Source organism: Salvelinus fontinalis, chromosome 1 (assembly GCF_029448725.1).
Source record: "Salvelinus fontinalis isolate EN_2023a chromosome 1, ASM2944872v1, whole genome shotgun sequence".
Taxonomy (NCBI): Eukaryota; Metazoa; Chordata; class Actinopteri; order Salmoniformes; family Salmonidae; genus Salvelinus; species Salvelinus fontinalis.
The window spans coordinates 12,465,933-12,492,208 of NC_074665.1; the positions used below are offsets into that span (position 1 = coordinate 12,465,933).

A 26,276-nucleotide genomic window follows, 5' to 3' on the forward strand; every position below is an offset into this window, starting at 1 on the left:
ATACGATATGTCAGATCAGAGCCAAAGTAGATGTCAGTCCCTCTCTGGGAGTGCAGATCCCTTCAGCTCAACCTTTATTGACTGGTTTGCAGATGGATTAGAGGTAAAAAAAACTGCAGCAAAGATCCTTCTGAAAGCAGTATTACACAGATATCCACAACATAGATTGGCATAGGCCTGCGGGTCGTCATAGAGGAGTGTGAAGGAGAGAGAACATATATTGGATTTCATTATTAAACTAATAGAATTACATGGTCAAAATGCTAACTCAACAAATATTTTTACTTGGAAAACGTTAAATATGGAGTTCTATATGTTTCTCACTCATATCCTTCATTGGTTATCATATTTACTGTGTGCCTGGGTTGAGGAGAGGAAGGTGTCCGTTTGTTGTAGGACATGTGAGCATTTCCGTGGATTGCAACCCAAACTGGTCTCCTTATTTCCCCTTCAAAGATGACAATAATTCTCTCTGAGGACAGAACAGGAACGACAAAGGAACATGGACAAATGGAAAAGCAACGACAGCTTAAACTAAATATTTCAAGAACATAAAAGTCCTCTGTCTGCTCTCAACCTTGTCAGCATTAAAACTGGAGTGAAAGAATGAGAAGTATTGTATTGTGGAGCGAGACAGACACTGTGTTTTCACATGTGGAGACAGTTTGAAAGCTCTCGATTATTTTATGGAAAGCCTTGTACTTGGCCTGATTCCCTTTTCTCACAGTGGAGATACCTTCGGTCTCTGTATTCGCCCGCCTGGCCTTCTTAGGTCTACTTTTTCCAGCTGACTCTCCCATCCATAGATTCCCTTTGATTGGAGCGTCATATTTTCATCTAAATGCTGATGGGTTAGGGGTGTCAAACTCATTCCACAGAGGGCCGAGTGTCTGCAGGTTTTCGCTCCTCCCTTGTACTTGATTGATGAATTAAGGTCACTAATTAGTAAGGAACTCCCCACACCTGGTTGCTGTGGGCTTAATTGAAAAGAAAAACCACAAACCTGCAGACGCTAGGCCCTCCACGGAATGAGTTTGACATCCCTGGGTTAGAGGATCGGGTGCAAATTGAAAATATTTTGTATTTGTGGGGGCCGCTTTGTTTGCTGTGAGAATTGGCCTTCGCATCCACAGGAGTTCCATGCATTTCAAGAGGGTCTGAAATAGGTCTGAAATAGCATTAAAGTCAGAGATATTAACTCGGATGCCAGTAGTAAAGTACTCCGGTTGCCTGCGTCTGTGGCATATTTCTTATTGCGGTAAGGCTGTCAAGTAAAGCTGTCTGTCACGGTGACATACTGTATGATAGGGATAGGTGTGACCCCTGCACCTGGGGGTGTGACCCCTGCAAGATCACAGTTGTCATGAGAAAAAACTTTATCCTACCTATAATTTGCGTTCCCTTTAATATATAAAATATCACTTGTTTGAACATGTAGAGGCAAGGAAGCCTTCTAGCTTTTCTTATAGTGTCCAAAAACCTCACCTTCAGCTCTCACTCACAGCCCTTTCAAACCCCTGCAGGTATGGATTGGTCGTACAGTGGGGGGAAAAAGTATTTAGTCAGCCACCAATTGTGCAAGTTCTCCCACTTAAAAAGAAGAGAGAGGCCTGTAATTTCCATCATAGGTACACTTCAACTATGACAGACAAAATGAGAAAAAAAAATCCAGAAAATCACATTGTAGGATTTTTAATGAATTTATTTGCAAATTATGGTGGAAAATAAGTATTTGGTCAATAACAAAAGTTTCTCAATACTTTGTTATATACCCTTTGTTGGCAATGACAGAGGTCAAACGTTTTCTGTAAGTCTTCACAAGGTTTTCACACACTGTTGCTGGTATTTTGGCCCATTCCTCCATGCAGATCTCCTCTAGAGCAGTGATGTTTTGGGGCTGTTGCTGGGCAACACGGACTTTCAACTCCCTCCAAAGATTTTCTATGGGTTGAGATCTGGAGACTGGCTAGGCCACTCCAGGACCTTGAAATGCTTCTTACGAAGCCACTCCTTCGTTGCCCGGGCGGTGTGTTTGGGATCGTTGTCATGCTGAAAGACCCAGCCACGTTTCATCTTCAATGCCCTTGCTGATGGTAGGCTTTGTTACTTTGGTCCCAGCTCTCTGCAGGTCATTCACTAGGTCCCCCCGTGTGGTTCTGGGATTTTTGCTCACCGTTCTTGTGATCATTTTGACCCCACCGGGTGAGATCTTGCGTGGAGCCCCAGAGCGAGGGAGATTATCAGTGGTCTTGTATGTCTTCCATTTCCTAATAATTGCTCCCACAGTTGATTTCTTCAAACCAAGCTGCTTACCTATTGCAGATTCAGTCTTCCCAGCCTGGTGCAGGTCTACAATTTTGTTTCTGGTGTCCTTTGACAGCTCTTTGGTCTTGGCCATAGTGGAGTTTGGAGTGTGACTGTTTGAGGTTGTGGACAGGTGTCTTTTATACTGATAACAAGTTCAAACAGGTGCCATTAATACAGGTAACGAGTGGAGGACAGAGGAGCCTCTTAAAGAAGAAGTTACAGGTCTGTGAGAGCCAGAAATCTTGCTTGTTTGTAGGTGACCAAATACTTATTTTCCACCATCATTTGAAAATAAATTCATTAAAAATCCTACAATGTGATTTTCTGGATTTTTTTTCTCATTTTGTCTGTCATAGTTGAAGTGTACCTATGATGGAAATTACAGACCTCTATCATCTTTTTAAGTGGGAGAACTTGCACAATTGGTGGCTGACTAAATACTCTTTTGCCCCACTGTATGTCAGCTGTACCATTTAACTATATAATAACATATGTCATTTTTCATACACATCAACAACCAGACCACAAATATAGTTGTTCCAGAAGAGTGTTGCCTGTTTAAAAAAATATGGATGGTTTATTTGACCCTACTGCAACAACAATTATAATCACTCACCATGTTGTTCAACTTCTCATATAAGTCAATGGAACACAGTCTACATCCAAATATGAACAGTGGTATATTACTTTTTAATGAACAACACATTCATTCACATTCATTCTCATTCATTCATATTCATTCACATTCATTCTCATTCATTCACATTCATTCACATTCATTCACATTCATTCTCATACATTCACATTCATTCACATTCATTCTCATTCATTCACATTCATTCTCATACATTCACATTCATTCACATTCATTTACATTCATTCTCATACATTCACATTCATTCACATTCATTCACATTCTACAAACATAGTTATAGTATTCATTTATCCTGTCAAATGCTTGGTTAAGTGGGTTTTCTAGTCTGAACTTATCACAAAACGGTGGTGGTTTACAACCAGTTCAGAATCTACTGAAAACATTAGACAGCCTAATACAAAAGCCAACTGGTACAGACTCGTCCATAATACTGCCTCTAGAATTATAGCTTATTTACAATCATCTACGAGCTAGCCATCAGCGACCAAACTTTTGAAACAACTGAACAGAAACACAAAATCTCATTCATTGATTGTGCTTTTTAAAACCACTTTTTAAAACCACTTCTTCATTTTTAGAAATGGAACACTTGTCTAACATCGGTTTTGATTTATAGCTATGAGTAAGACTGGGGTTACAAACGGTAGTTATTTATATTTATATATTTATAAAGTTAGTACAGGGTCATCCTGGTTCCATCACCTGTGGTTGTGTCTCTCAACAACAGAAGTTGTGGAGACATTGATCGGATCAGTCCTGGTGTTTTACCAATGCAGTAGAAGTTTATAGAATAAGAGATGTGTTGGCTGCCTGAGCCTCTCTATTCTCAAATAGCCCATGTCCCCTCATATGAATCACACCCAAATTGTGGTGGACAAGGGGAGCTGGTGCTTAGGGCGTAACAGGAATAACAGTAGAGTAGTTTGCCAATTTCACAGCACACTACCACAGCTGACTCAGTCTTTGTGGGGTTTGTGTCTACTGAAGAACTCTAGTCTCTTACAGTACAGTACCGCTCTTGGATCTGGTGAAGACTGAAAATGCAAAAAAATGTGAGTGTACCTTTTGTTTGACTTAAAATCATACAATTATTGTCCTGTTATACTCGTCAGTCTTTTCCCATCCCTTTCCCCCCCACAAACATACTCGCCCAACACCAAGGGACGTTGGTTTGATTCCCGCTGGGGCCACCCATACATAAAAATGTATGCACACATGACTGTAAGTCACTTTGGATAAAACTGTCTGTTAAATGGCGTATATATAAACTAGCGATGAGATGTTAGCATTCTCTGCTGACTCACTCCCAAGCTAGCCGTTAGCATGCTAGCTAGTGTTAAACAGTCACTTCAGTCTTGCTGCCTGTGCGGTAGTGCTGCTGGGGGATGTAGTGGAGCTGCTCCACAGTGTGGGTCCTTCTGGAGGCAAACTGCTGTCTCTTATTAGTCGTGTGGTTCATGGCTAATGTGTTGGAGTGCACCGCTGCTCCTGCTCCACCTGCCGCCCCTGCGTTGCTCGAGGCACTGGGATGGGAGTGGATTTTTGTCATCTTGTAGTGGTCCATGAGCGGTGTCGTGGGCATGAACACGTCCGGGTGCGAGATGGCGTGCGACATCGACTTGTCGTTGTTGCCTCGGGAACCGCCGGACGCGCGTTTCAGCGACATCATCATTTTGTCCGGCGAGATCAAAGGATCCTGGGAGTACAGGCGGTCTTGGGAGTAGAGGCGGTCTTGGGAGTACAGGCGGTCTTGGGAGAAATGGCGGTCTTTCGGGTACATGTGGTCTTGAGATTGTAACAGCCTGTCCTTGGAGTACATGCGGTCCTTGGAGTACAGCCGGTCCTGGGACATCAGGCGTTCCTGGGACCTCAGCCTCTCGGCAGACAGTAGCTGCTCATCAGACAGGATACGTCCTCCTTGCCGAGTCATCCCTATCCCATGGTAGTCTGGCTGGGGCTCTCTGTTTGGGGACAGGACCCGGTCCTGGGACATGGCCCTCTGGACACGAGGAGGCCTCTGTCTTCTGGGGGCTTGCTGAGCCTGGGGCTGCTGGGGTGGGGCCTGGGACACCTGGGGCTGGGGGGGCTGGCTCTGGAGCTGCTGCTGCTGCTGCTGGAGAAAAGGGTAAAGATAGTCAACTGTTGATGTATTCAATGTCTTCAGACTTTTGCAACTGCGTTAAGTAAACAGCACCACTGCATAAATAAACTGCAGCTTCATATAAATACGTACACTATTAGCTGTTTTTTGTATATTTATCAGTAACTTATTGTATTAATCAACAGTATGACACCGTATAAATTGAATACAGTAGATTACCATATAATGCACAGTAAAATACTATTCATTTGTTTTAAAGCACATTGTAAGACCATTCTGTAATTTCAACAGTAAAACACTGTAGCATGCACAGTAAAATACTTTAAATCTGTTTTACAGTATTAATTATGGTGCCTTGGGAAAATGGGAAAATTGGGAGCAGAGAAAGAGTCTCTGTCTCGTGAACATATTTTAATGCCTGCCTTGTAAGATGCTATATTTATTGTACCCGTTAGTGAGAATGCTGTATCCCCACAGAATCCAGTAATGTACTTTAGTAATTCTACAACCCTTGTCGTGAAACTTTACAGGAACTTAGTAGCCAATTGCTGCCAGTAATTTACTGTAATTCAGAATACAGTACCATCATGCATTTTTGGAGTGCCAAAAACCTTTTGAACACTAGTGGGTGCTTGGTATTATTGTTTCTCACTCATTAACATGTTTTGAAGCATGTCTTGTAAGAGGCTATATTTGTTGGAACCGTTAGTTAATGTGCTGTACCAACTGAAGTGATAAGTGGTAGTGGGTCCCTAATAATTACGTTTATACGGGGGACAGATCAGAGTGGCAGCAAGTCTCAAACCTTTAATGGTTGAATGTTTAGTCATGTCCTTTTGCTCTTAAGTCGATTTAGAAGTCTTTGTTAAAGTGCAAGTGATATAAAACCCAAAATGTTAGTTGGTGTAGTGTAATATATAATTAAACATTCACTATTAGCAATTACTGATTTCATTTTCAATCCAATTCAACAACAAAGTACTGTATTTCTGGTTTGCTATATATTTACTTCAGCGTACTGTAAATTATGGTGCATTTTGAGAAATATTGTGGGTGGAGAAAGGATCGCTGGCTCATTAACTAATTTTAAGGTTTGCCTTAAGTAGCTATATTTATTGTACCCGTTAGTGAGAATGCTATACCAATTGAACTGATATGTGGTGGTAGTTCCCTAGCAATGACAAGTACAGTATATAGGGAACAGATCAGATCGGTAGTGGGTCTTAAACCTTTTAATGCTTGAATATTTACCCATGTCCATTTGATCTGTTCTGCCCTGTAATCACGGCCAGTTTGGACGGCTTTGTTTAGGCCTCTAAAAGTGCAAGTGATGTAAAACACCTAGTATTCATTAATATGCTGTAATATGCAAATTCTTACCGCCAACCTGCTTGCTCTAATCCTTTGTAATTACAGTAAAATACTGTATAAATAATTTTCTTGCGGTTTAATATTCACTTTTACTGTGTTTCATTGCTCTGGCATCAAGTTAATGTAAGTATCTCAGTATTGTATTGGCACTATACAGAGATGGTCAGAGATTTATCATAAGATATCTAGTTGTAATTACAATTATTTTGAAGATCAATGTATCCCTAACTACAGTAACATTGTCAGTAACGACTACAGATACATTTTATTTGCTATGACTGTGATATGTGTTTTCTTTATCAACCTTGGTGGAATGCACTGACTGTAAGTTGCTAAGGACAAGGACACCTGCTAAATGTCCAAAATGTAAAAATGAAAACGTGCAAAGAACACTGGGTAATATGCCGCTGCATGGGTAATTCCAGTAATATACTGGAAATTAGATTATTGTAACATTTTTGGGACTGTAACATGGATTAACATAAAATGTATTAACATAGCTGTACTGTAAAATACATTACAGTTGCTGCCAGTAAGTTACTGTACAATTTACAGGAAACGTTTTACAATGTAGATGCAGTACCTGTTCCTGGTTCATTTTAATGACGTGTAAGGGCAGGGTGCTTCTGGCTGCCAGGTCAGGGAGGTGACGCTTGCGGGTGTAATAGTCGTCGACGTCTTTATCCGCTGTGGAGAGACAGCAAGACGAAAGACAGAAAATAGGTGGATTAGGAAAGAGAAAGAGGAAGGGAGAAGGTAAAGAGAGACTAGGAGGCAAAGAGAGAAAAATGAAAAACTAAGGAGAAGATTAGAGGGTCTGAAGGTGGCTCAGAGAATAGAGGGACTGAATGTTGCTCAGAGAATAGAGGGACTGAAGGTTGCTCAGAGAATAGAGGGACTGAAGGTGGCTCAGAGAATAGAGGTACTGAAGGTTTCTCAGAGAATAGAGGGTCTGAAGGTGGCTCAGAGAATAGAGGGACTGAAGGTGGCTCAGAGAATAGAGGTACTGAAGGTTTCTCAGAGAATAGAGGGTCTGAAGGTTTCTCAGAGAATAGAGGGTCTGAAGGTTTCTCAGAGAATAGAGGTACTGAAGGTTGCTCAGAGAACAGAGGGCCTGAAGGTGGCTCAGAGAATAGAGGGTCTGAAGGTGGCTCAGAGAATAGAGGTACTGAAGGTTGCTCAGAGAATAGAGGTACTGAAGGTTGCTCAGAGAATAGAGGGACTGAAGGTTGCTCAGAGAATAGAGGTACTGAAGGTTGCTCAGAGAATAGAGGGACTGAAGGTTTCTCAGAGAATAGAGGGACTGAAGGTGGCTCAGAGAATAGAGGTACTGAAGGTTGCTCAGAGAATAGAGGGACTGAAGGTTGCTCAGAGAATAGAGGGACTGAAGGTGGCTCAGAGAATAGAGGGACTGAAGGTGGCTCAGAGAATAGAGGGACTGAAGGTTGCTCAGAGAACAGAGGGACTGAAGGTTGCTCAGAGAATAGAGGGCCTGAAGGTTGCTCAGAGAATAGAGGGACTGAAGGTTGCTCAGAGAATAGAGGGACTGAAGGTGGCTCAGAGAATAGAGGGACTGAAGGTTGCTCAGAGAATAGAGGGACTGAAGGTGGCTCAGAGAATAGAGGGACTGAAGGTGGCTCAGAGAATAGAGGGACTGAAGGTTGCTCAGAGAATAGAGGGACTGAAGGTGGCTCAGAGAATAGAGGGACTGAAGGTTGCTCAGAGAATAGAGGGACTGAAGGTGGCTCAGAGAATAGAGGGCCTGAAGGTGGCTCAGAGAACAGAGGGCCTGAAGGTGGCTCAGAGAATAGAGGGACTGAAGAGTCAGAGGATATTAAATGTGATGTACAACCTTTCTAGAATCCCGGCCCCATCTGTGATTCTACCAGTGTTTCTGGCTGAGGGCATGAACTTTCCAAAGGTTGTGTAAAAGTCTGTAAACAAAAAGTGTCATACAGCATGCACCAGACAGAAATGTCATACACAAAGACCATTGAAACGTCGAAGGATGACATTCATGTGAAAATCATTTTAAATGACAGCAAAAGTTCTTAAGATGAAAAGGCTGCATGTTCATCTATTATCAAACAGAACATGGATAGTGGTTGTGTACAAGAACAGGTCAGGAAACACACTACATGACCAAAGGTATGTGGACACCTATAACTGCCTCAACTCTTCTGGGAAGGCTTTTCACTAGATGTTGTAACATTGCTGCGCAGGCCAGTCAAGTTCTTCCACACTGATCTCAACAAACCATTACTGTATGGACCTCGCTTTGTGCACGGGGGCATTGTGATGTTGAAACAGGAAAGGGCTTTCCCCAAACTGTTTCCACAAAGTTAGAAGCACAAAATCGTCTAGAATGTAATTGTAAGATAACGCGTTTCCACTGTTCAAGAGGTGGTACAACACGCTTTACAGCCGACGCTTGGCATTGTGAATGGTGATCTTAGGCTTGTGTGCAACTATGGCCATGGAAACCCATTTCATGAAGCTCCCGACGAACAGTTCTTGTGCTGACGTTGCTTCCAGAGGCAGTTTGGAACTTGGTAGTGAGTGTTGCAACCGAGGACAGACGATTTTTATGCGCTACGCACCTTAGCACAGTCCCGTTCTGTGAGCTTGTGTGGCCTACCACTTCGCGGCTGAGCCGTTGTTGCTCCAAGACCTTTCCACTTAACAATAACAGCACTTACAGTTCACCGGGGCAGCTCTAGCGGGGCAGAAATGTGACGAACTGACTTGCTGGAAAGGTGGCATCCTATGACTGTGCCACATTGAAAGTCACAGAGCTTTTCAGTAAGGCCATTCTACTGTCAATGTTTGTGTATGGAGATTGCATGTCTGTGTGCTTGATTTTATACACCTGTCAACAACTTTTGGGGCTGAAATAGCCGAATCTACTAATTTGAAGGGGTGTCCACATACTTCTGCATATATAGTGCATGTTCATGCCTCCAGATTGTCTTGGAAGGATGTGTGATATTACACCCTCACACCATGTATGTATTATACAGCAGACTCACTGGGAACCATGCATCAATCATTAGTCATGCGCAGAGATTCGACATAGTCACACATACACACACAAGCACGTGCGCTACACGCACAGACACACAAACCCACACACACACTAAGTAAAGCTGCGGCATAAAAATTTCAAAAATAGACATTTTTTAAAGTTCACCCCCATAAAGACATAATGAGAGACGTCACTGGACAGTTGATGTCCTTGGACAGTTGACGTCTCTATTCTTTCTCAATTTGTCTTTTGAATGTTTTACTGCTAAAGTGAGACGGAGGTGAACGTTAATAGCAGTCATCCGTTATTAATAGATTTATGACAAAAGACGTCTCCACTTTACACAGAACCCAGAAAGAGAACACCAAGCCGTGTCAGTTACAATATGGTCACAACAACAAAGAATCTCAGGCTGGTCACTAGCTACACACAAACGTCAATTATGACAGGGCGCTCAAAGGGATTTAGCTAAGGTACATTACCTGATGAATAATGAAAATACATGTGTATGGGTTTTAACTGGCATGAGAACAATCACAATGAATCGGTTAAATATAAATCTCATTAATGAATGAGTCAATAAAAGTAAGTCTTCATTCTGAAGCAGTTATTTTTTAGAAAAATGTAGAAAAAGGCATGGCCAATTCAGGCTGAAAAATCTTTTGAAAAAAGGAATGAATAAATTACTTTTGATACGTACTGTGTGTAAAAACACTGTGTGTTGCACTTTGAATGTATACATCAATTTACATTCGTAAGTAGAAGCTGAGATTTTCCTTTTTCATTATACCATTAAGCCTCGGACTTTATCCTACATGATCTTTCAGTAGAAAGACACTAGCTGACTAACAAAGAGAACTGCATGGTGCCTTTTGGATATTTGCTGCTGTAAATGATTTGCTTTGGAAGCAGATAAAGATAGCTAGACCGGCTGGCATCGGCTGAGGACAGTTTTAAATTTCAACATGGCGGCAGAGATTATTCTACGGCTTTCACTGGACTGGATTATGGGCCTCGACCATAGTCGCGAGAAGTAGGAGTCCTGATCACTCCCTGATCAATTGAAATCAACAAAAAAAGTGTATTATTTAAAACAGCTTTCCAGGATAACAACAACATTCACCATGCCAACACACATTGAGACATTTCCCAAGCAATGACATTTCCCAAGCACTGACATTTCCCAATCACTGACATTTCCCAAGCACTGACATTTTCCAAGCAATGACATAGCATGTTCCAATCAATATGCAGACACATTTCTGTTAGATTCACACTGTAGAACATTGTTTGATTGATTACACCCTTCCACATATGTGATTCGTTTCAGGAAACTAGGCGTATGCCGCACGTCACTACTTCACAGGAGAGCCATTTGAACGTAAACTTTTATATTTATCAAAATTCGTTTTTTGGGCATAAATGCCTTCTGGAATATGTAAACTTTCATGTGCCTTCATAACAAACTCGTATTCCACCCATGAATACGAATACAATTGTTTTGCTACTGTTCTCAACAACATTGCTGCCCTGAATTTAACAGGCGCTGAATTTAATAGCGCTATTTATTAACAGGCGCTATTGTCCTACTGACAGATCAGTTGGAAAAAACTATGGGCTACTTCCTACACACGCCACGGTCAGTGTGAACTGGAGTACCTTGACACAACGCTGGCCGAACAAGATGTAGCTACAAACAAAATGAAGTTAAAGGGTTCTAGTCTGCCGTGAAGCGTTCATCCATGTATACGGGTAAGAGTGTAGCTACATTTTCAGATATACGTTTCTAATTTTGTCAGAAAGTTGTTTTTGTTGCAAGTTAAAGCATTGTATTTCGTGTACATGTCTAGACAATAGTGACCCATCCTCTGTCTGTGAAGGGGGGTTATAGCAGTTCCTTCACATGACCCACCAATTTAGACAAGTGTGCCAGGTAAGCATCATCTAATAATGGTAAAATATGAATAAAATACTTTTTATCTGGACACTTTCTGTTTTTGATATTACCTCTATGCAAGTAACCACATCACTGTACTGTTTACACCTTCTGTAGCCTGAGCATGTGACAAATAAACTTAGATTTTATTTGATATAGTGTGTCTTTACCACATGGCCTCACATGTGAATTCTTAAAGAGATGGGTGGAACTAAGGCTTAAGAGGCTGTGAACCGTTTACACTGAATGGGTGTAGACAAAGAATAGCTCTCCAGTAGGTACCAAAACATTCAAGGGCCATTGTCTCAAAGTGGGGTTACAAGGTTATCAACTTTCAAAGCAGAATTACTTTCCCGTTGTTCCTCAACTGTAGTGTATGATGTACCATTTTGTAGCTCTGAGTCTCTACTTGTATCTAATGTAAAAAACACAATTTTAAATGTTGCTTCATAAGACCGATTCGAGGCGGTCGGTTACATATGTGGATCACAAGTAGACAATAACAAGAGCCACCTGAGACAGGATCAGTATAATGATGGTAACCCACTCTAGAGATGGCTGATGGGATCAGTATAATGATGGTGACCCACTCTAGAGATGGCTGATGGGATAAGTATAATGATGGTGACCCACTCTAGAGATGGCTGATGAGATCAGTATAATGATGGTGACCCACTCTAGAGATGGCTGATGGGATCAGTATAATGATGGTGACCCACTCTAGAGATGGCTGATGGGATCAGTACAATGATGGTAACCCACTCTAGAGATGGCTGATGGGATCGGTTGTAGACTCAGATCCTTTACTTTGTTAAACATTTAGTAAAACACCATGTGAGCTCGGAAGGTGTTTTTGACTGAATAGGTCTTTGTGTGTGTGTGTGTGTGTTGTGTGTTGTGTGTTGTGTGTTGTGTGTTGTGTGTTGTGTGTGTGCTGTATGTTGACTGAATAAAAATCCCCTACAGGAGTTTTAGTAGCACCGACTTTGAGTTGTAGCCTGCACCATAGATTCATATCCCTCCCTTTGTTCCCGTGCCAACAGTGAAATATAGGGCAGCCATGATGCGATTACACAAGCCTTAAGGAATATTTGCATTACACTTCTGGCATATGATGACATGAGACCTCGTTGGGCTGCAGAAGCCAGCGTAGGACACTGAATCAATACAGAATGGCTGCTAGAGCACAGATCAGAGCGTAATGCAGTTAAATCCTCTAAAAGAAATGGTGGCTGATGCTATTGCTGCTTCTCTCTAGATAAATCTTTAAGGGGAGACGGTGAGCGTGTGGTGTATATGGTTTTCAAGAAGCAGTGACTTGTCGGACCCTTACGGAGGAGAGTGGATGACATGTCATTTTTTATTTTCTGTGGCCTCTCATTCAGACACTGTTTATGCCTTCAAGAGTCAGTGCTTTCTGGAAAGGTAGTGAACGCTGGTGCACTTCTCATGAATAGTATGACCCTTTCAGGAGAAAGTATCCTATCGCTGCATCTTTAGGGGCATATGGCATAATCCCTTTTGAACGTTTGCCAGTCGAGAAACGAGCCGAGTAACGAATGCAGAGTTTTAACATGACAGAACAGGCCGTAACTTATTCAGTATAATTGTTAACATGCAGGACATTAAAAAGAGCCAGTGGCAGCTCTGTCAGCATTATTGAACTGTGCTGTGGTCGGGACCTACTCAGTCTCTTCAGGGAGGAGTATCTGTTGAGGTCGGCCTTGGCGGCGGCCTCGTAGGTGGGCGGTAGGTGGGACAGGCTCTGGAAGGAGCGCGAGGAGGACAGGTCGTATGGCTCCGTCTGTGAGGTCAGGATGCCACTCATCCTAGTGTTCTCTGGGGAGACACAGCAAAACAAACAAGAGGGAAAATGTTTTCCTAAAAAAATATACGGCGTCAGACCAAAGGCAACGATGGTAGAGCACGCCTGCTGAGGAAGGGTGGAGGGAGGTACGATAGGGAGGGGAGCTGGTCATCTGACAGGAAGTTGTTTAGGGAGTGTTTGGTAGAGTCTGGGAGGTGGGGGGGTGAGGTGAAAGTAGGATATGGGCTAGGGGATGTGGGTTAAGAGGCACTTTGGGAGCATTTGACACTGTCTGGTACAGTAGGTAAAGGGTGTGACAGGGGAGGTGACAACGGCCCCAAAACAACACCAGACCAAACAACAGATGTCTGCTTCACAGTGACCCTGACTGTGACAGTTTGTGTGCTGTCATTTGAGGAGTGGTGGGGGAGTGGTATGGGGAGAGGACTAGGGCAGGGCAGCGACACGCTTGTCTGACTGATATAATGTGATGCCAGAGAGAGAGAGCGATGGGAAAACTGGGACTGTGGACCTTTCTCTTCATCTTTCTCCATCTTCACAATTTTTTTTCTCAAACTCCCCTCTCTTCAGTTTCTCCCTCTTTCTCTCTCTCCCACTTCTCTCTCTCCTTCTCTCTCCTATCTCCTGCTCCCTCCCCCTCTCTGACCCCTCTATCTATCCCTCCCTCTCTTTTCTCTCCATCCCTCCCTGTCTCTCTCTCTCTCCCCCGTGGGCTGTGAGTCTGTCATGCAGAGCAGCAGAGAAGTGGGCAGCAGGGTGCGGCTCATATCCAGGCTCCAGGGCCAGATAAAGTGAGGGAGGAGAGAGGGATGAGGGAAAAAAGAGGAGAGGGAGACAGAATGAGAAGATATAGAGGGAAGGAGAGAAGGGGATGGTGGGTAGGAGAGAGGGAAGGAGGGTAAGCAAAAAGAGAGAAATAGTCAAGCGGGTAGAATAAAGAGAGAGATGAAGAGAGAGAGAGAGCGAGAGGGAAATAAAAAGGCCAGATGGGAGGAGTTTTGGGAGGGCAACACTGTCCATACTCTCTCAACACAGGGAAAATAGACAATGTGACATGCTGTTGGCTACCTCCAGAATCAGAAACACACTGCTGAATCACCAGGCACATTACGACCACACCACACACTAGGTGGACTGGGGAAGGTACAACGGCTGAAGGGTGGGCGAGTGTGAGGAAGGGCGTGTTTGAATGGAAGGGTGTGTTTGAATGCAAGTTGTTGATTTATGTGTGAAAAAGACTATGTGTGTATAAGTGCGTGTGTGTGTATGTGACTTACCATGTCTCAATGGTCGGTGAGCTACCCCACCCAAGTGAAAAACAGACAGTTCAGAAACATGCTGATGGTGTGAAACAGCATTCTGACCAAACCCAGCCAACACACACCTAGCCAACACACACCCAACCAATACACACCCCACCAACACACACCCCACCAACACACACCCCACCAACACACACCCCACCAACACACACCCCACCAACACACACCCCACCAACACCCAACCAACACACACCCCACCAACACCCAACCAACACACACCCCACCAACACCCAACCAACACACACCCCACCAACACACACCCCACCAACACCCAACCAACACACACCCTACCAACACACACCCCACCAACACCCAGACAACACACACCCAACCAACACCCAGACAACACACACCCTACCAACAACCAGACAACACACACCCTACCAACACCCCACCAACACCCAGACAACACACACCCCACCAACAACCAGACAACACATTTCTCATTCATTACCATAAGTCCAGGTAAACACTAATGATGTCTATAACTTGTATGTATTTGGAACAGACCAATTATCTAATGTGCTCTTAAATACAGTTATAATGCACCTTATGAATGAATACGTTGTTTTTTTTATCCCCTCTTTGATTGACAAAAAGCCAGTGGTTACTTCACTCATGGAGGACAACACAGGTTGCAGTGTATCTAAGCAACACAGCACATTGGTACAACAAGCCCGTTTTATGGCTGGTGATTTTTTGGCTGGTGATTGAAGTGTGTGCGTTTGATGTGTTTTGACGGAATTGGTTTCTATTGTTTCCCATAGATTTCATAGGGATTTCTTCATGGATCACACATTGAATTGTCACACACGAGGAGATGTGTTGCGACTACAGAATCTCCTTAAAACCCAGCGGAAGTCCTAGAGGGGAGAGGCTTCTACGCAGGGTTGAGCCAACACTGAACATCAGCATACAAGCCAAAGAGGCCAATCCAATGTTAAACAAATACAAAGGCTGTGGATTATCTCTCCTTTTCTTTCTTCTTTGTCCTCTTCTCACCCTTTGTCCTTGTGAAACCAGCTTCCTTATATCTCTCCATCAGCCCCTAAACCCGGCTCTTGTGAATGAATAGAGACAATTGGTTGCAGAAAATCCCTAAAATTCCATTTGTAATGAAACCGGGGCTGATATCCTCAGCGAGAGCAGAAGGTTAGAATAGAATCGTATAATGACAGGGTCAATCATCCCAGGAGGAACGTGTTTCTGTGGTAGAACCATACAGCCGTGATGCCCTGACCTTAACAGGATGCTAGCTTGATGTCCCGCCAATCAGAGGCTAGGCCGAGGTTAAATGGCTTTTCATTCGCTATGTTTAAAGGAATACATGGTCATAGTTATGAAATGTAACACTTCTGTGATTCTATTGTTAATGAAAGAAATATAGATATAAGAGAATGGATGTGGAGAGATCAATGAGCAGGCTGGTATCATTAGTAGCATACTGTACAGTATATTTGTGTCAAAGAGTGTTTTAAAGTGAATTCCCAAAACCAGGGCTTCATTTTTCAGGAGAATGGCCATTCGTCTTTGTACAAATATCTCGGTGGCTCTGTTTTCAATATCCACACTAAGTAACGTCCTGGGCATGAATTCTCTGTAGTAGCCTATCCTGCAGTGGATACTGTAACATAACCCTGTGTCTGGAGGCAATGCTGTTAGCTGTCCTTACCATTATGGGTGCGTGTTGGGCTACCTAGAACCATATGGTTGTAGTTGTGCTGGTGGGTACCTGTGAAAACAGCAATGGAGACGATCATTCAACGTGATAAGCATATCAGATATTGGATCTGATCAAAAGTAATGACATGATTTATTACAAGGGGAGATCTAGTGGTGGCATCATTAAAGGGATACAAGGGGAGATCTAGTGGTGACATCATTAAAGGGATTCAAGGGGAGATCTAGTGGTGACATCATTAAAGGGATACAAGGGGAGATCTAGTGGCGACATCATTAAAGGGATACAAGGGGAGATCTAGTGGCGGCATCATTAAAGGGATACAAGGGGAGATCTAGTGGTGGCATCATTAAAGGGATACAAGGGGAGATCTAGTGGCGACATCATTAAAGGGATACAAGGGGAGATCTAGTGGTGACATCATTAAAGGGATTCAAGGGGAGATCTAGTGGCGGCATCATTAAAGGGATACAAGGGGAGATCTAGTGGTGGCATCATTAAAGGGATACAAGGGGAGATCTAGTGGCGACATCATTAAAGGGATACGAGGGGAGATCTAGTGGCGGCATCATTAAAGGGATACAAGGGGAGATGTAGTGGCGGCATCATTAAAGGGATACAAGGGGAGATCTAGTGGCGGCATCATTAAAGGGATACAAGGGGAGATCTAGTGGCGGCATCATTAAAGGGATACAAGGGGAGATCTAGTGGCGGCATCATTAAAGGGATACAAGGGGAGATCTAGTGGTGGCATCATTAAAGGGATACAAGGGGAGATCTAGTGGCGACATCATTAAAGGGATACAAGGGGAGATCTAGTGGCGGCATCATTAAAAGTTTGGTTCACCCTAAAATGAACGTTTGTCAGATGTTTCCGTACCTCAAAAGTGGCCTTTAAATTAAATCAAGCTGAGTTCATTTTCAATGCTATCTGTTATGTTGATCCAGACTTATGAATTTAAGCGTGATCTACAGGCTTCAACCCCAAATGAATAAGAAAGATTAGCACCATGAAAGACCACTTTTTTCGGGGTAATAAAAAACAACTGACAAACGTATATATTCAGATGTAGAGAATCCCTTTAACGCCCTCTATCCAAGGACATGGATAGAAGATTGACAGAAGATGGAGACAAAAACGGTAATGAGATAAAAAGAGAGGAAGGATGAAGAATGGAGAAGGATGAAGAGATGGAGACTCCTCAGTCCCGTCGTAATCTAGCCGTTAACCTGTAAAAAAAAAATTGCACTTTTGACATGCAATATTCAGACACACACTGACATGTAATATTCACACACACACTGACATGGGAGATGAATGCCCTTGTTCTTTAAAACAAATTGCATTATCTGAAAAAAAGAGGCCATAATAAAATAATCATGTATCTGAACATTAACAAAATTCCATTTAAGATTGACAATTTGTTTGTGATTTTCTAACCCTTGGAATCAGACATTTGGGGATGAAAGTGAAGGTGATTGTGCTTGGTGACCATGTGACCCCTTTAATGAGTCAGGTGATGAAAGGCAGCTATTCTGAGTTCTCTCTCTCTGTGTGTGTGTGTGTGTGTGTGTGTGTGTGTGTGTGTGTGTGTGTGTGTGTGTGTGTGTGTGTGTGTGTGTGTGTGTGTGTGTGTGTGTGTGTGTGTGTGTGTGTGTGTGTGTGTGTGTGTGTGTGTGTGTGTGTGTGTGTGTGTGTGTGTGTGTGTGTGTGTGTGTGTGATCCAGGTGAAAAAGCAATGATAGATAGATTGAACACCTGATGCAGAGTGCCGTTGTGACACGTTGACTTGGCTGTGTGCTTTTGTGCCTGTTTCAAAATGAGTCCACTGCTGTAACACTCCATTTAAATCTTTCATAGAGCTGAGACATTTATTTTAGAAGATGGAATGTGTCATCAGAGTACATGCGCTGTAGGTGTGTACAGATGTAGAATCTTAATTTGAGCCAGTTTGCTACAGCAGTAAAATAAAAAATGCATAAACAAGAAAAGTGAAAATTATTATGTGGATTATAATTAATGGACACTTTAGTAGGGGTTGATACATTTTTACGTTTTTTAAGTGGAAATTACAAACTTTATAAACCTTTTTAAAACTCAAATACACTACAAGTTTGCATGTCTTGCAGTACAGGCAAACGATTAGCAACAAAAGAGGGATCAAATTAAGATCATACATCTGTATGAGCGTATTTTATTTCTATAAAGCATAGCTTGACAGTTGACATCAGAGTTTGGTTTCTGGAGAGAGAGAATGTTTGTGAAAAAGTCACAGACGTGAGGGCAGGGTCACAGACGTGAGGGCAGGGTCACAGACGTGAGGGCAGGGTCACAGACGTGAGGGCAGGGTCACAGACGTGAGGGCAGGGTCACAGACGTGAGGGCAGGGTCACAGACGTGAGGGCAGGGTCACAGACGTGAGGGCAGGGTCACAGACGTGAGGGCAGGGTCACAGACGTGAGGGCAGGGTCACAGACGTGAGGGCAGGGTTTTCTGAATATATGAATGTGCTTAATGTTCTTGGATATTATCAAACACAGAAACAGATGCCAGGCGTGATTTCTACTGTAATGATATTGTTCTCTAGCTGTAAAACCAAAACACTTTCCAGTCACTCGTTGTAGTTAATCCCCACACAGGACTGACACCCCAATCACACCTTTAACTTCAGGCTTGGCCCCACACTGTCAGTGCCCAGAGAGAGAAAGCTTTGAGACCTCCATAGAGAAATAGATAGAGACAGTACTGTAGAGAGCCCCATAGACAGACAGAGAGGAGTCCTGCTGAGCTGAGAGCCCCTGCTCTGATCGTTCATTGATCCCACTGTAATCAGGTGACCAATTAGCTGTGTTGGAGATAGACAACACATGAGCATGCATGCGCGCGCGCACACACACACACACACACACAACCCACACACACACCACCCACACACACACACACACACCACACACCACACACACACACACACACACACACACACACACACACACACACACACACACACACACACCACCCCTGGAGCCCAGAGGCTGGATATCAGGCTTGAACATCCAGTGCTCTGTCATCCGTTTCAGGCCTATGGCGCAAACTCCTCTCTGGAGGAGCTCCAGAAATGGGTTTGTTATTGACCAGGAGGAGGAGGAGGAGGAGGAGGGGGAGGACAGGGTGGGAAGTGATGGATGTATTGACATAAAATCCCTATCGTTGGTGTAGAGTGAGTGAGAGTGGAGGGTATATGATCTAGTTGCTGACTGAACTAGTTGGATAGGGGATAGATTAACCTGACGTAGCTGGATAAGGGATAGGTTAACCTGACATAGCTGGATAGGGGTTAATTTAACCTGACGTAGCTGGATAGGGGTTAAGTTAACCTGACGTAGCTGGATAGGGGTTAGGTTAACCTGACATAGCTGAATAGGGGATAGGTTAACCTGACGTAGCTGGATAGGGGATAGGTTAACCTGACATAGTTGAATAGGGGATAGGTTAACCTGACGTAGCTGGATAGGGGATAGGTTAACCTGACGTAGCTGGATAGGGGATAGGTTAACCTGACGTAGCTGGATAGGGGATAGGTTAACCTGACGTAGCTGGATAGGGGATAGGTTAACCTGACGTAGCTGGATAGGGGATAGGTTATCCTGACGTAGCTGGATAGGGGATAGATTAACCTGACGTAGCTGGATAGGGGTTAAGTTAACCTGATGTAGCTGGATAAGTGTTAGGTTAACCTAGCGTAGCTGGAGTGAAATAAACACCTAAAACTAGGCGCCATATATACTGGTCTTGACGAGAGGAAAAATATCTGTCGGGGGAGGTTCTCTTCTGCACTGTTCAACCAATCCAGTAAAAGTGGAGGAGGAGTTAAGATGGAGCGTTGCTTTGATGATGTCCAAAAGCTGAAGTCATGTCGTAGGCTCTCTTTCCATTCCCCCTGAAAACCACAACATCTGGTTGTTGGGGACCCGCAGAGGCTATGTCAATTTAAAGACGCCTCCCTCTTAGCTGTATCAGTTAATGGTTCTGCCAGCTAAATCTGATAAGGAGAGAAGGAGATAAGTATTGGAATTGAACATGCAATTACACTGTAGATTGATTATTCCTGATTGACACTAACATAGCTTGAAAAGTTTACCAGATCTACAATCTAAATAGCTAAAGGTTTACCAGGTCTCCAATTTAAACAGCTTGAAAGGTTTACCAGGTCTCCAATTTAAACAGCTTGAAAGGTTTACCAGATCTACAATCTAAATAGCTAAAGGTTTACCAGGTCTACAATCTAAACATCTTGAATGGTTTACCAGGTCTCCAATTTAAACAGCTTGAATGGTTTACCAGGTCTCCAATTTAAACAGCTTGAAAGGTTTACCAGGTCTCCAATTTAAACAGCTTGAAAGGTTTACCAGATCTACAATCTAAATAGCTAAAGGTTTACCAGGTCTCCAATTTAAACAGCTTGAAAGGTTTACCAGGTCTCCAATCTAAACAGCTTGAAAGGTTTACCAGGTCTCCAATCTAAACAGCTTGAAAGGTTTACCAGGTCTCCAAACTAAACATCTTGAATGGTTTACCAGGTCTCCAATTTAAACAGCTTGAAAGGTTTACCAGGTTTCCAATCTAAACAGCTTGAAAGGTTTACCAGGTCTCCAAACTAAACATCTTGAATGGTTTACCAGGTCTCCAATTTAAACAGCTTGAAAGGTTTACCAGGTCTCCAATCTAAACAGCTTGAAAGGTTTACCAGGTCTCCAATCTAAACAGCTTGAAAGGTTTACCAGGTCTCCAATTTAAACAGCTTGAAAGGTTTACCAGGTCTCCAATTTAAACAGCTTGAAAGGTTTACCAGGTCTCCAATTTAAACAGCTTGAAAGGTTTACCAGGTCTCCAATTTAAACAGCTTGAAAGGTTTACCAGGTCTCCAATTTAAACAGCTTGAAAGGTTTACCAGGTCTCCAATTTAAACAGCTTGAAAGGTTTACCAGGTCTCCAATTTAAACAGCTTGAAAGGTTTACCAGGTCTCCAATTTAAACAGCTTGAAAGGTTTACCAGGTCTCCAATCTAAACGGCTTGAAAGGTTTACCAGGTCTCCAATTTAAACAGCTTGAAAGGTTTACCAGGTCTCCAATCTAAACAGCTTGAAAGGTTTACCAGGTCTCCAATTTAAACATCTTGAAAGGTTTACCAGGTCTCCAATTTAAACATCTTGACAGGTTTACCAGGTCTCCAATTTAAACATCTTGACAGGTTTACCAGGTCTACAATCTAAACAGCTTGACAGGTTTACCAGGTCTCCAATTTAAACAGCTTGACAGGTTTACCAGGTCTCCAATCTAAACAGCTTGACAGGTTTACCAGGTCTCCAATCTAAACAGCTTGACAGGTTTACCAGGTCTCCAATTTAAACAGCTTGAAAGGTTTACCAGGTCTCCAATTTAAACAGCTTGAAAGGTTTACCAGGTCTCCAATCTAAACAGCTTGAAAGGTTTACCAGGTCTCCAATTTAAACAGCTTGAAAGGTTTACCAGGTCTCCAATCTAAACAGCTTGAAAGGTTTACCAGGTCTCCAATTTAAACATCTTGAAAGGTTTACCAGGTCTCCAATTTAAACATCTTGACAGGTTTACCAGGTCTCCAATTTAAACATCTTGACAGGTTTACCAGGTCTACAATCTAAACAGCTTGACAGGTTTACCAGGTCTCCAATTTAAACAGCTTGACAGGTTTACCAGGTCTCCAATCTAAACAGCTTGACAGGTTTACCAGGTCTCCAATCTAAACAGCTTGACAGGTTTACCAGGTCTCCAATTTAAACAGCTTGAAAGGTTTACCAGGTCTCCAATTTAAACAGCTTGAAAGGTTTACCAGGTCTCCAATCTAAACAGCTTGAAAGGTTTACCAGGTCTCCAATTTAAACAGCTTGAAAGGTTTACCAGGTCTCCAATCTAAACAGCTTGGAAGGTTTACCAGGTCTCCAATTTAAACATCTTGAAAGGTTTACCAGGTCTCCAATTTAAACATCTTGACAGGTTTACCAGGTCTCCAATTTAAACATCTTGACAGGTTTACCAGGTCTACAATCTAAACAGCTTGACAGGTTTACCAGGTCTCCAATTTAAACAGCTTGACAGGTTTACCAGGTCTCCAATCTAAACAGCTTGACAGGTTTACCAGGTCTCCAATCTAAACAGCTTGACAGGTTTACCAGGTCTCCAATCTAAACAGCTTGAAAGGTTTACCAGGTCTCCAATTTAAACAGCTTGACAGGTTTACCAGGTCTACAATCTAAATAGCTAAAATTAGTATTTTGTTCGTCTGTATCTTGATGACTCAGCTGTTTTTCTCTTAAATGCCACTCATGTTTTAGGCATTCCAAACAAAAGAAGATGATAAACCCAGCTTTATGCCGGTTTATGTGGTTGCGAGAGGTATCTGACATAATCTCTTTTCTTGTTAGCACAGATTGCATCATATTAATCTGCAGTATTTCCACACCTGATCCATCCTGGGATACAGAGCCTCTGTGAGCCTGCATACTAACATCCAGATGGCCTAACCATGACTCACTATCCTGACGTTTCTATGGCAGGACTTATCCCATCACACAGAACCATGTATTGATGATAGAACGATTGGTAACGCCAGTGTCGATGACAAGTGGTAAATTGACTTTAACACTAATGCTAAATATAGTTAGTGCATAAACACCTTGTAATGCATAAACCACCATTAAATATCTTCTCAACCTGAGCACATTGTTAAAGCTCGTGACTTAAAAATCTTTCTAAACTTCCTGTGAATAATGTTAATATTAATGACATTCCATGAGAACGCTCCATCCGTTAGCAATCAGGGCAGGAGGGAGGATGTGTGGGGGCTGTTGAGGGGCTGGGGGGGTACCCATAGGGGGGGGGGGGTGCAGGAGGTGTGGGGGCTGTTGATGGCCTTGGAGGGAGGCAAGGGGTATCAAACAAGGGGTCTCTCTATCCCATTGGCTCTGTTGACATCTGAATACTGCCAACACCTATCTCCTTTCGTTCTCCCTGCACCTGTCCACTCATCCCTAACTTTTTCTCCTTGTCGCACCACAGGCCTGACAGACACTGTGGACTTGGCATTTAACAACTGACAAAGAGTGTTACCATTTAATCGCTAAATGTTAACTGTTATAAAAGCACAGCTTCACTCAGTACGGCAGCAGAGGAAACTTTACTTTACCCCTGGATGGAACATCCAGTGTCTGCCTTCTGCTCATCCCAACAGCTTATATCTGACTCAATTGTGGCACTAGTGATAATGGTTAGGAAGTTATATCTAATGCTAACCCAGATGAACTGGCAGAAGACTATGCCAACTGATGGGATATTTAAGTCAGTGGGGTAAACAGACGTTGTTTATAAAAGGTAGTTAAATTCAGTACATTAAATAAAAAGGTACAAAATGCCTGTGCTATTGTAGAATGGCAGCGATATTAGCCAGTAAGATGTGTCAGTTCCAGAATGTTGGTGAGCATTCCGTCCTCATCGTCTCATCACTCTCAATAACCCAAAGGCATTTAAGGCTGAGTGTTCACTTGACTTGCCTCTATCAATGCCAATCTATGGTGATGGGTTGTGTGGGGGAGGCGAAGGGCACGAGGGGGAGGGGCATGAAGCTGGGGTGAGGTGCACTTCATAAATTGCTCATTTAGCAATATGATGGATTCTGAATCATCGTCTGCCTGGGTGACCCTGTGTTGTCACGTTATAAGAGGGGTTTTATGGGAGAATCAAATGAAATGAAATGAAATGTATCACAAGCGCTGAATACAACTGGTATAGACGATACAGTGAAATGCTTGCTTACAAACTTTTCCCAACAATGCAGAGATGAAAAGTAATAGTACAAAATAAAATAGTAACTAAAACAAGAGGAATCAACTAAAATACACAATAATGGAGCTATGTTCAGGAAGTACCAGTACCAGATCAATGTGCAGAGGAATGAGGAACTTGAGGTAGATATGTACCGGACAACTGTTCCTCCAAGCCCAGAGTTTCTCTGACATTTACAGCAACCTCAAAGTCTCTCTAGACCTCGCAGATCATTATAATATTCACCACCATGTCCTGGACTCCACTAAATCACATGAAAAATAGACAATATGGAAATGGAAAATACATTTTCCTGATATTTTTACAACTGTTCCATTAGAACTACTAAAGTAATCATCTCTCTCTCTGTGTAAAACAACAACAAAAAAGTTGAGGTATCAGCTCCCCCGTAGTCCCTCAGACTGTTGGACGTGAGGACAGGAGAAGAAGGGTGGTCACGTCGCTAGCAAGGATAAGCACAGATTTATCTGATGTCTTCTTTAAGTAATAAGAAATAACATCATTCAAAGCTGCCTTTATCCATACCTCTAGAGACCTCCTCTTGGTATGCTGGGGACGGAGAGAGTTCAGAAGCATAGCATATTCATAGTACAGAACAGTAGCTATGGAAACCATACAAGGAAGGTCAAATCAAATTGTATTTGTCACATACACAAATTTAGCAGATGTTATTGCGGGTGTAGCGAAATGCTTGTGTTCCTAGGTCCAACAGTACAGTAATATCTAACAATTCACAACAATACACACACATCTAAAAGTAAAAAAATGGAATTAAGAAATATCTAAATATTAGATTGAGCAATGTAGGAGTGGCATTGACTAAAATACTGTAGAATAGAATACAGTGTATACATATGAGATGAGTAAAGCGGTATGTAAACATGATTTAAACATTATTAAAGTGACTAGTGTTCCATTATTAAAGTGGCCAGTGATTCCAAGTCTATGTATATAGGGCAGCTGCCTCTAAGAGGCAGACCAGGGTAGAATTAGTCTTTTTATCCTTTGAAATACTTAAGCTGAGCTTGGTTTAGTGAAACCAATGGGGTAGTCCTGAAAGTGCCAACCCGTCCAGTGCGCTGGGTGAGCTAAACCAAGCACACCCAATGTATTTGAGAGAAAACACTGTTTGGACCCAGGCCTGGTGGCACAGAAAAGCAGGACAGTATGGGACAGCTTGGGTTTATTAAGGCAGGGTTCCCCAAACTCGGTCCTGGGGACCCCCCAGGTGCAAATTGTGGTTTTTGCCCTAGCAACTCCAGGACCGAGTTTGGGAAAACCCTGTATTAAGGCCCAACACCATGGAATAGAAAAGCACTTTACTTGTCAGGTCAACTGCAATGAACATCATCAAGAGATTTTCTCATTTCCACTTCGCTAAAATCATTCTATTGCCTACTAATCGTGCTTTTTTTACACGCCAGCTCATCTTTTGAGTGGCACTTTGGGGTCAGGGGTCACTGAATGTGCCAATAAGGTAAATGTTAGTTGTACATGAGATGTTCTCTCTGGTTGATAGATCTTGTAAATCTACTGTAGGTGATATTTAAGCAAAGAATGAGCCATTTCCAAAGCTTCAGAAGACATTATGTTTGACATATTTCAATAAGACGAGATCAACTACGTATCGTTACAACTGACCGAATATCACCACACGACTGATCTAGATGGTCCGGCAGCAAATGTACACACACACAGATGTCACACACGACCCACCACACACAGGGACAGGAGTTGAAAGGTCAGATAGAAGTCAAGGAGAAGCACTTCACCACATAGAACACTCAAGGTAAAAGTTGCATCTCACCACAGATCTAGGATCAGATTACCTTACCCCCAATCCTACCCTAACCGGGTGTGGTATAAGATCTGACCGTTTATCAGTGCTTAAGAGCAACCACTACCTACTCCACACACAACAGGCATTCCTACCATGATGGCTCTGGGAGCGGGCGGGCCAATGCTTTACACCTAGAAGGAACCAGGCACAATGAGTAAGAGAGAGACAACATATCAAACCAAGAGAAAGAGAGTTTACAACATATCAAACCGAGAGAGAGAGAGTTTACAACATATCAAACCAAGAGAGAGAGAGTTTACAACGTATCAAACCAAGAGAGAGAGAGAGTTTACAACATATCAAACCAAGAGAGAGTTTACAACATATCAAACCA

At 42.8% G+C, this 26,276-nt stretch overlaps 1 protein-coding gene across 9 annotated transcripts in view; it reads right to left on the reverse strand.

Moving 5' to 3' along the window:
* Window positions 1–2,857: 2,857 nt before the first annotated feature.
* The window catches only part of LOC129816126 (protein shisa-6-like), a 112,650-nt gene continuing 89,231 nt past the window's right edge, over window positions 2,858–26,276 (reverse strand). The window contains exons 5-10 of one of the 9 annotated variants that reach the window (XM_055870418.1): window positions 26,035–26,073; window positions 16,218–16,277; window positions 14,501–14,521; window positions 13,082–13,234; window positions 7,018–7,121; window positions 2,858–5,072 (exon numbers count right to left, since the gene is read on the reverse strand). In XM_055870418.1, coding sequence (XP_055726393.1) covers window positions 4,299–5,072; window positions 7,018–7,121; window positions 13,082–13,234; window positions 14,501–14,521; window positions 16,218–16,277; window positions 26,035–26,073 — 1,151 coding nt within the window. In that variant the 3' untranslated portion in view covers window positions 2,858–4,298. Of the gene's footprint in view, window positions 5,076–7,017; window positions 7,122–13,081; window positions 13,235–14,500; window positions 14,522–16,217; window positions 16,278–26,034; window positions 26,074–26,276 lie in introns of all 9 variants that reach the window. The other 8 variants (XM_055870338.1, XM_055870564.1, XM_055870479.1 and 5 more) reach the window with 8 other exon arrangements.